Here is a 10,786-nt window from a genome sequence, read left to right as displayed (position 1 = left end):
CCACCTTTCAGCTACTCCAAACACCCATAGGCAAAACAAGAATAGACCTTTTCTGTAATGCACTTAGTTAAAATATTTTGTGCATTTCTTCAATTGAATTAGGCATTATTAGCAGTAGAAAAAACAATTGACAAAATAGCTTTTCAATCTTTTGGATTTTCCTAGATTCCTAGACCATGGTCCATAAGATATCTAGTACAACTTTATAACTTCTTTGAAACGGGTACTAGAATCCAAAACGTCCGTAGTATAAGCATGAATTATAGGAACAGTTGGAGAAGAATTACTAGCCCTACAAACAAGTCGTAGCCCATTTGCAAATTGAAAACCTAGTCATGTATAGTTTATTTACATGCTCTCTTTCCCTTTGCTGCTAAGAGAAAACATGTCAACCCCAAATCCAGTAGTGTGGAGCAGAGAGGAAGAGAGAGCCTTTGAGAATGCCATTGCCGTGCTGCATTCTATCGATGACTCGAAAGAGCAATGGTAAAAAATTGCTTCAATGGTTCCAAATAAAACCATTGACGAGCTGAAGCAACATTACCAATTGTTAGTGGATGATGTTACAGCCATTGAATATGGCTATGTTCCAATCCCAAATTATACTGTAGAGGAAAATAGCTATGGCTATTCTAGAGTTTCGAGGGATGATTGGCAGTCCAATGGGAATGAGTTTGCAGAGACAGCCCAATGCCCAGAGAGAAGAAAAGGGACACCATGGACTAAAGAAGAGCACAGGTACAATACTTATCAGTAACAGTTACATTTGGCATGCCCTTTAAGAAATCATTAATAAGAAATTTTTTACTAATTTATCTTTTAATTCTTTTCAATGTAATTAATATTGTTTCCTTTCAAAAAAGTTTACTTTGAAGAACAAAATGAAAAAAAAAAAAAACTAAGTCAATTCTATCTTGATATTGTAAATTAACAAATATATTGAAATGTTCATTTTTAATAATGTCGACAACAACTATGGTATGGTATTTACTAAGGTTGTTTGGTTGGGATTCAAGAATATCTAATAATCCCTACATAAAATCCAGCACTAATTTGTACAACATTTGGTTATTAATTTTGTTTTTACTCAAAAAATATGCTAGTATGTGAAGTAAAAATATAGGTATTTAAGCTTCATAAATACTTTCCATCCGCCCTTCACCCCTTCATGCACCTTGACCCAACCCTGCCTGACCTCCACCCTGGCTCCCACGATTATACTCTATATGAAAATTAAGATAGTAGTAAATATTATTTTATAGTCATATTTTTCTTTAGGTTATTTTTGCTTGGCTTAGAGACGTATGGGAAAGGCGATTGGAGAAGCATTTCAAGGAACATTGTGATATCAAGGACGCCATCTCAAGTGGCCACTCATGCTCAAAAGTACTTTAACCGTTTGAAGAAAAACCAGCATCCATGACATTATTTAGCTAGTCTAGATTTTGTTACAATTTGAAGGAGAGTTTTGGAGTAACTGGTAAAGTTGCTGCCATGTGACTAGAAGGTTACGGGTTCAAGCCTTGGAAACAGCCTCTAGCATAAATGCAAGGTAAGGCTGCGTACGATACACCCTTGTGGTGGGGCCCTTCCACGGTAGCTTTAGTGCACCGGACTGCACTTTTTTTTTTTTTTTTTGTAAAAGATTTTGTTACAATTTATGATTGGATTTTATCTTCTTTATTTAGTACTGTAATATCAGAAATTTAATGTTTTTGTAGCATAAAATTGAAGACCATATAACTTAGAAGGTATTCAAACTTAGGCTTGACAGGCTTCCTATTACTTTTAGCTCATATTTAACATGCTATCAATCTAAACAATCAAAATTTTGCTTGCCTCAAGCATGTTTAGGACCCACTTATTTCTATCCAAAGTAGATGGGTTAGTGACACGTTCATTTATTAATAGAACTATTTAATTCGTTCAAATTCAGTTCAGCTCGTTTATTTCACACCCCTAATCTTGATGATTGATTTGTTGATGTAGAAACATATGCTGTAGTAATTACCTGGAAACTCACTATGATATATTCCATTCCTCCTCTTCATTTATATATATAATATAATAAGAACAATAGATGGAGACATTCTGAAATAAGAAACTAGAAAAATTCGTTATTATTTGCACAAGAATTTAAGCATATGGAAAGTAAACTTATCACACTACCAAAAGATGTACTTTTTCACATTGAAATTTTCATTCAAGAACGTTGGATGACTATTTTCATAGATATTTTAATTAATCAGTGAGAAAAGAAAAAATAATAATATTTTCATATGAAAAAATTAGAAAGCCTCTCACTGGTTCAATGAGAATCTGTTTCTCATTCTGCATTTTCCCAATGAATTGATTCGGTGGGAAATGGTTGGAAAATATGTTTATACAAAGTAAATTTTTCATTAATTTGCAGTGAGAAAAACCTATATTTCCGTAGTGTGAACTTGGAAACCAACCCCTCTCAGAAATATTTACGAAGAGCAGAAGTGGACATAAATTGGACTAGTAGTTGAATAAATGGATAAATAAACACAGAAAAAAGAAGAGTCGATTTTCTACTCTAATTGAAGTCTTTGTTGCACCAGGAACCATTACTCTAACTACCCACCTATACAACAAATAGGCTGGTAATTACTATAAAGTTTAATTAATTCCCAAACTAAACAAAGAAATATTTTGACTTGTGAGTAAAATGTGTTAACTTTTTCCCTCCTATTGAACAGCATCCTATTAATCACTCACTTTAGAATTAAACTAAGAGTAAATAGAGGGGAGGAAAATAAATATCATTTCTTGAAGTCAAGAAAAACTCAAATTGTGAATGAAAAGATTGTGGGATGAGAAACAAGATAGGAAAAGTAAAAGGAGAAGAAAAGATTATGTAACAATTTTTTTCTGGATTATCAAATTATTAGGATGCAATTAAGTCCTATAATTACTAAGGTACATACAAGAAAATGTTTGACTAAAAGAGAAATGTCCGTGACTTTAACAGGGAAAGGTCATTGAGTCTATAAATCAGATACACCTTGTTGAAAATTAGGTAGGAAATTGACAGATTATGTTGTAATGAATGTTTAAGAGCATTGATTAAGCCAGACCAAATTGAGGAAAATACTCATAAGTGCTAAATCTGCAACTCTCTCTATTTCACTTTATTTGTAATAATGTGAAGTTTGACTTAACACAAACTTCAATAAAGAAATAAGAGTGTTAAAATTTGTGTTATTAAGTATGACATAATATTTGTATAATTATATAATTTTAAAATTCATGATCTTAAAAATGTAATAGTCCCATTTATATGAGGATAAAAGCTTCTCAATATATGAATATATCATTGTTTTAATAATATACTAATAGGAAAATAACGCCAAACAAAAGTCCGACATAGGAAGCATGTAAGTAGTTCTCAAAAGAACTTCAGCTTTGCTCCATGACTGAGAGCCTGAACCCAACGACCCTAAAACGGTACTTAATCGTTTACCACATTGACTGTTTATATCAGAATCAATTTAACTTATCATAATTAAGCTATTCGATAAATTAAAAATATGTCTATTAAATTAAATATAGTTGAGTGATAACAAATAAATGGAGATAAGTTTTTGCGAATGAGTACACTCTAGTCTCTAGAGATGTATGAAAACTTCTCTTTCCCTCCATATAAATGCATTATTTGCTACAACCTACACATGAGCTTCTTATCTTTCTCTATTTTCTCATCTTTTGCCTTGTCCTTCTCTTCCTCCTCTTGCTATTTATATGCCACTCTAATATTCACTTCTTTGCATTCATCGTTTCTCTTTACACCAAATAACAATGGCTTCCTCCTCATTGTCCTCCAACTTCTTCATCATTCTCATGGCCATCATCTCTTCTACTTTCCTCCCTAATGCTCTCTCTCGCTCGCTCATGATTTCTTCCCTTCCACACTCCCAAATTCTCAATGTCTCAAAATCCATTCGAAACACCGTCGAGGTTCTCTCTCCCAAAAACGAAGCAATAAAGCAACCACAACAACCCCTTTATTCGTTGTCATCTTCATCTTCATCTTCATCTTCCTCTGCATTCGCTGTATCCATCCATCCTCGTTCTACTCTCGTGAAACCCCAACACAATAACTATACATCTCTCACTCTCTCCAGACTTGCTCGTGACTCAGCTAGAGTTTCCTCACTCCTCAGTACGCTTCATATTTTTCCCACCAATTTTACTCGTTTGGACAAATCGGTTCAAACTGAAGAGCTTGAGACCCCTGTTATATCTGGAACAAGTCAAGGAAGTGGCGAGTATTTCGCCCGGATAGGAGTTGGAGAACCTGTGAAGGAATTTTACATGGCTATCGATACTGGAAGTGACGTAAGTTGGCTACAATGCCAACCCTGTATCGAATGCTACCAACAAACTGATCCGATTTTCAACCCGATTGACTCCTCCTCATACAATCGGGTCCCTTGCGAGTCACCGGAGTGTTTAGCACTTGATATCTCCGGCTGTGTTTCCGATACTTGTATGTATCAAGTCACCTACGGAGATGGATCGTTTACACAAGGAGAATTAGCTACTGAAACTGTCTCATTTGGTAACACTGGATCGTTCTCTAATGTTGCTATTGGTTGTGGCCACGATAACGAAGGTTTGTTCATCGGCTCAGCTGGGTTGATTGGTCTCGGTGGCGGTAAATTATCCCTTCCATCTCAAATCAAAGCAACGTCGTTCTCCTACTGTCTAGTAGACCGTGATTCCGATTCTTCATCGACGTTGGAATTCAACTCCGCCGGACCAAGTGACGCCGCGTTTGCTCCATTGATACGTAACTCGAAGCAAAAAACCTTTTTCTACGTAGGAATCGACGGAATCAGCGTCGCCGGCGAGATGTTACCGGTTCCGGAGAGTGTATTTCGGGTAGATGATAACGGACGGGGAGGTGTTATCGTCGATTCCGGAACAGCGGTGACACGTCTGCAGACAATAGTTTACACTTCTTTACGTGATACATTCGTAAAATACTCTCAGCATTTGCCGGCCACCCAGGGATTCCTGTTGTTCGATACATGCTTTGATTTGTCGTCGATGAAAACGGCCAAGGTTCCGACGGTGGCTATTCATTTTTCAGGTGGAAAAGCGCTGCCGTTGCGGGCGGAGAATGTACTGGTGCCGGTAGAATCGTCGGGGAAATACTGCTTAGCGTTTGCTCCGGTGGATGGATTGTCGATAATTGGAAATGTACAGCAGCAGGGGACACGTGTCAGTTTTGATTTGGCTAATAATCTTGTTGGATTTAGTCGTGATAAATGTTAATAGTACTTGGAAGTGCAATTAGTAGAGATTAGTGGCAAGTGGCATAGCTGCATTAAACTAAAATGACTTTATAAGGAAAGGAGAAAAAATTGGATCAAATAAAATGCTCAAGTTACCCTGTTTTTTATATCAAAAATAGACTTATTTCATTTGTCCATTAGTTAAATTTAAAATTTTAAAATACCATTAATAAAATTAATTTAATTGTAAGATGTATCTCTTATCTTTTGTAAGGATAAGAATAAACAGAGATAGATCAAATTGTTGCTAGGCTTTTGAAAGGACCTTTGTTTGCTGGTTGCCTCAAAATTCTGGAAACGTCAAAGATAGAAAACAAAAGGCAGAAAAATAGGAAGCGCCCGCTGCCGGGGATCGAACCCGGATCGCCAGGGTGACACAGGCGGGAATACTCACCACTGTACTACAACAACTTGGATGTTACTAAGAAATATTTAATACAAATCTAAAATCTAGGCCTGATTTTCAGGATTCATATTGAAAGTGGTAATTGTGTTTATATATATATCCTCATTTTTCTCTTATCCCATCTAAAACCAATTGGAGTGCTAGACTCATGAAGTAAAAACACTTATCTTGATACTAGTCCTTACTATAAAAGAGCCGAAAGCTTATAAAGGAGATAATAGAGCAAAATCTCATGTTAATAACTTATTTGAGGCATGGCTCAAAGACTAATTATACATTTTTTCTCAAAGGTAGGCACAATTGAATTAGCTTTAAATTACGAGAGATGGATGGACGCCTAGACAAATTCATTTTCTTTGATTCGTCTTTTTGCGTGAAAAAATTACTTAACAAAGGCTTGAATTACTTCTAGCTTCGGATTTAGATTGATGTCATTATGTCTTTATCAATACTTATTGTAGTTATTATACCAGAAACCAGTTTTTAGCTTAATTAAAACTACAAATTCATTTGTAGTTATTCATTCATTAGCAACCATTTTGTTCTCTAATTTTCAGCTTCCCAATAAAGATGATTGTCGAATATTAAGACTCTGATCACGAAAAAGAGGCATGGGGAGCTTGCTTATGTTACAGAATTAAAGAATACGGATGGTTATCAGAAACCGTAAGTTTACAAACAAAGAAATTTTAGTACTATAAAGTTCTATTACTTCAATACTTTTGACAAATGGCTAATTCTGTGAGTTCAACCCAACAATTTAATAATTTTTTCAATTAAATATCAGACTTAAGAGAATAAAGTTTTTTTTTTGGTTTCCCAAGGTATCCCCACAACCGGCAGGCGTGAGACTAATCCTCCGTTTCTCTGTCAGCACACTAAGCGGTAGGGAACTGGCCACAGAGTTTGCTTCATTCGCCAAATGCGGGGATCGAACACAACTCTAGTGGTCAAGAGAATGAAGTTATACTTGACTACTTCCTGACAGAACTGCTAGATGTTCCTAGTTTTCACAAAACGTTGGAAATTATGCAAAAGCATAAGCTGAGACTCCAAGTCCCTACAGTACTGCGATAAGACCCTTTTTTCTTACATTGTGTTAATTAAATAAAGAGCAGATGTTGAATCATGTAGACCTGTAAATCTAAAAACTTAAATTGCTAGAAATTGGATACATCTATTTATTCTTTTCAGGTGTGAAACACAGCATCGTGTATGCAGACATAATTCTTTTTATTAGACCAAACACATGAAAAGTTTTGTTGGTTAACGAACTAAAACTTACATCTACAGTAATACTGATACATATTAAAACATGTTAAATTGTTCAATGATCTGACACCTTTGTTTACTTATATTAGGTGCAAGTAAGCACACAAAGCAATCCATTTCAAATGAGAAGGAAGGTTTTTTGAAAAGACAACCAATCAATCCTCTGTTCTGGTCATAATCAGAGTTGAAAGTTGAATGTTCCTTCTCTTATGATAGATGTACATCTAGCTCAAGATTTTAGCTTTACTCTTAGCTATCAACTTGCAACCAATAATACACTAAACTATATCAGGGTAAGTAAACGGCTGTTTATTACAACACATTAACATAACGAAAGAAAAGTTGTGTAAATGGAACCAAAAGATATAGAAAGAACTGTAGGGGATAAAAAGTTTTCCTAAATTGCAGAAGTGAACTGGCAGAATGTTTCTTTATCACTTATCAATTCCCCTTTCATTACTTTTCCAAGGAAAATATTGACTAAAAGAGTTCAATTTTATTTTAAGTATCATTTATTAGGTTGCAACAGCTATAACCATTTAATAACAATTCCCAGAACAAGAAGCTAAATTGAAGGCACAGACCACAATAGCCTTTATACGTGTTTGCTACAGCCCAAATCGTACAAGCACTGAGAAACCAACAATTTGGCACTGGAATAAGCTGCACTTAAATTAGTAGACTAAGAAGTACGTCAAACTGTCACACACTCAGAAGACGATTTGTAAAGCAGTTGAAGATTTATTACTTGATTAGGTCCAGCAGCGAAAACAGGCATTACGATTATGGCATGAGAGGAAGCATCTATACTTTGAAAGAAGGGCAACAGAAAAAACCAAGCAATACAATATAAAGTTGAATAAAGCATCTGACAAACAACCCAATGACTTCCTGGAGATTTTAATCATCAAGACAATAATGTAGCCCAACTTTTGTTCTCATTTTGTTTTTTAGTTCATATTCGATATTCATATTGAAGCGGAAATAGAATATTATGTAGAACCTCCGGGTTCAGTTCTCGGAACCTAACTAATCAATCCAGTAAATTAATTTATGAGGCGAGACTAAATAATTTAGCACACATCAATATATATGGAAATTCAACGACCTTCCTCGTTCTCCCTCTAACACACAACACACAATCATGACAAAATAAAGCATGGTCAATACATCACTGTATAACACCAAATTAATCAATAGCTGCAGCATTTACTTTAGGGAAACATTTCCGAGCAAACCCCAAATGAAACCCAAATAAGAAATTGTTTAAGACATTAGTAATATGAAAGCAAGTATAGAATCACAAATATAAATTAGCTGTACAAATTTGAATTCGCGATAAAAACGTTACTTACTAAGTGGAAGACTGTACAGCAGGACAAACAGAGAGTTTGCACACAGAAACTGCAACTGCCAACAAAGGAAAGGAACATTAAAATGATACAGTGACACTCTACTACCTGTTCTCAATAACAGATCTGCCTCAAAATTTAACAAATTCAATCCTCCCAAATAGAAGTTGACAGTGAATCAAACATACATCTCAGATGCTTCTTGAATATGAATGAAAAACAATGAAAAGGCCATTTCTGAATACATCCAAATAAAGGGGACACATTGATACAAGCATGGTGGTACTCAACAATCTAGATTCTAGCTATGGTTTGGGAAAAATCATTTACACTGTAACAATTAATAAGCTAATATCTAACTTCTTTAATAACCAACTCTTAAGCGGCAATGGCCACACAGTTCAAAACTTGACAGATAGCAGACCATCACACTACCTTCTCTAAACATAATATTTGACTTTGCTTCCTTTAGACGCTCAAGTACCCAGTTTCCCAAAAAAATCCCCCAGGCTACGATACAATCAAAGAGTTCTCCGGCAATCATTTTCAAAACCAACTACTAATCACCGACTCTTATATTTGTCAGTAAAAAATAGTAATATAAATATACCATGTAAATGGTATAAGCAGTTTTTCTAAGTAACACATGATGAGGTTTTGTACTGAAGAAGTCGAGCATTTTGGTTCCAGGAAAATGTATCATTTCTGTCCAATAAAGTTTGCTCTTTTCCTACTTTGGCGCCTTACGGATATTGGATGGTGGAGGATTAATTTTAAACAGTAGCTTGCCGTTCACTTGAGATTTGAGAAGAATGGCAATGTAAATAATCACTTCTAGGCTCCCAATCCTGATGTATTTGCTCTATGAGCAGATCATTAATATACATTTAATCTCTTTACTAAACGTTGAAAGATCGCAGGAGATTTAACAGTGATTCTGAATAGAAAACAGTATCCTAGAGGATATTTATTCCTCACCAAGAACACGTTATCATCACTATATAACACCACCGAAAAAGCAAAACTCCTAAATCAAATCACATAAAATCAATTCTTGCTCACACAAAACCAGTGTAATTGTAGAGTGAACACATACCTTACACCTTACCTCTAAGGTAGGGAAGAAACACAAAAAGTGACCACACTTATGATGCATATGCAAAACAAATAATGCTACAAGAGAAGAAATAGAAGTATCATCTGTCCGACTTCTTGTTTTGCCGTCTTTTCTTCCAAATAAATAGACACTATATGTAGGAACACAAAAACTTTTTAAAATCTGCTTTAAAAAAAACAGTAATTAATGTGTGAATTATACCATCAGAGAAATGGATAATTTTACAATAAGAGCAGAAATGTCAGAATAAAAGACAACATGGGGCAAGAGCTCTCAACAATAGCTTTGTTATCAACAACATTTCAACCTTTTGTGGAATTCACACTACGTATGAACATATACATAAGACCTCTTGATCCTTCAAAAACTAATTGTACTGTTTAGAAGGTGGTTTCCAAAAACATGTTTGTTTTGATTGTTCTTAAAATGAATGGTATGTCATAGTTTAATTTCATGGTTTACCTTATAACCACCGATTTGGTGGTATCCATGATTTGCTTATTTTTGTTTTCTCAATTATTCTTTTATTTAATATTATATAATTCTATTTTACCATTTATCTTATATTTATTATTTAACTCCACCTCTTACCCCCAACCCAAAATTCCACGAACCACCCTTCTCCTCCCTGTGCTAAAAAGGAAAAAAAAAATATTTTTAATTTTTTTTTTCAAAACTTTTTTCTTATAAGAAATAACAAACAAGAATTAAATAATGAATTCATTTACATTAACAAAACAATCATGAAAATGAAGGTGAGCAAGACTACAAAGCTTGTTGAATTACGTTTTGAACAATACTTAAATATTTGAACACGTACTTAAGTAAAAATTAGCACTTAACTGAATGTTTGATTCACACAAACTAAAAGATCATAGCAAAAATTGTTAACTACTAAAGTTTGATTTAAACTAATTTGGAATTTACTTTCTTTAAACTATTACAGAACCCTCATAAAAAAGTTATTCAATATTCTCAGACATATCAAATACCTTTGTTGGACAAAGTTTTCACCTTTCGTAATCATTTATTTAAAAAAAAAAAAAATTAACACGCAAAAGTTTTCCCAATCACTTTTTGTTCACACTCACACTCATATTCAGCTCAGCTACATCTCACTTGCACCACATCATAATTGCATGAGACACCTATTATTTTGACACATAATTATTTTTTTATCCCACCACTTAAGTAATTCTCATCATTCTCATCTTTATTTTCTTTGTTCTCTAAGTTATTTAATTTTTTTATTTTTTTGGACAAATCACGTTTTTCCTTTTCCTCTCATGGAGTTAATTTTTATTTACTTTTTTTT

The 10,786-nt window shown here is 34.3% G+C and overlaps 3 protein-coding genes across 5 annotated transcripts in view; 2 read left to right on the top strand and 1 right to left on the bottom strand.

The window, feature by feature from the left end:
• Positions 1-86: 86 nt before the first annotated feature.
• Positions 87-1,887, top strand: LOC107855390 (transcription factor SRM1-like). The gene is made up of 2 exons (XM_016700384.2): positions 87-738; positions 1,279-1,887. Exons 1-2 carry the CDS (start codon positions 503-505, stop codon positions 1,421-1,423), a joined length of 381 nt encoding a protein of 126 aa, XP_016555870.1. The 5' UTR covers positions 87-502; the 3' UTR covers positions 1,424-1,887.
• A 1,655-nt stretch (positions 1,888-3,542) lies between these two features.
• On the top strand, positions 3,543-5,431 carry LOC107855434 (protein ASPARTIC PROTEASE IN GUARD CELL 1). The gene has a single exon (XM_016700454.2). It carries the CDS (start codon positions 3,823-3,825, stop codon positions 5,302-5,304), a length of 1,482 nt encoding a protein of 493 aa, XP_016555940.1. The 5' UTR covers positions 3,543-3,822; the 3' UTR covers positions 5,305-5,431.
• A 237-nt stretch (positions 5,432-5,668) lies between these two features.
• LOC124899333 overlaps positions 5,669-10,786 on the bottom strand; it is an 8,867-nt gene continuing 3,749 nt past the window's right edge. The window contains exons 2-4 of one of the 3 annotated variants that reach the window (XM_047413862.1): positions 9,451-9,601; positions 8,358-8,412; positions 5,669-6,733 (exon numbers count right to left, since the gene is read on the bottom strand). In XM_047413862.1, the coding sequence (XP_047269818.1) occupies positions 6,705-6,733; positions 8,358-8,412; positions 9,451-9,601 (235 nt within the window). In that variant the 3' untranslated portion in view covers positions 5,669-6,704. Of the gene's footprint in view, positions 6,799-8,357; positions 8,413-9,450; positions 9,602-10,786 lie in introns of all 3 variants that reach the window. The other 2 variants (XR_007056759.1, XR_007056760.1) reach the window with 2 other exon arrangements.

Source organism: Capsicum annuum, chromosome 6 (assembly GCF_002878395.1).
Source record: "Capsicum annuum cultivar UCD-10X-F1 chromosome 6, UCD10Xv1.1, whole genome shotgun sequence".
NCBI classification, from domain to species: Eukaryota; Viridiplantae; Streptophyta; class Magnoliopsida; order Solanales; family Solanaceae; genus Capsicum; species Capsicum annuum.
Note: the sequence above shows the minus strand (reverse complement) of the source record. Positions and strands in the feature narration are given on the sequence as shown.

Excerpts from the sequence above, each read along its gene's own strand:
- LOC107855390 (XM_016700384.2), top strand. The coding sequence starts at position 503 with ATGGTTCCAAATAAAACCATTGACGAGCTGAAGCAACATTACCAATTG. Across the intron at positions 739-1,278 it reads TGGACTAAAGAAGAGCACAG|GTTATTTTTGCTTGGCTTAG; the intron begins GTACAATACTTA and ends ATTTTTCTTTAG.
- LOC107855434 (XM_016700454.2), top strand. The coding sequence starts at position 3,823 with ATGGCTTCCTCCTCATTGTCCTCCAACTTCTTCATCATTCTCATGGCC.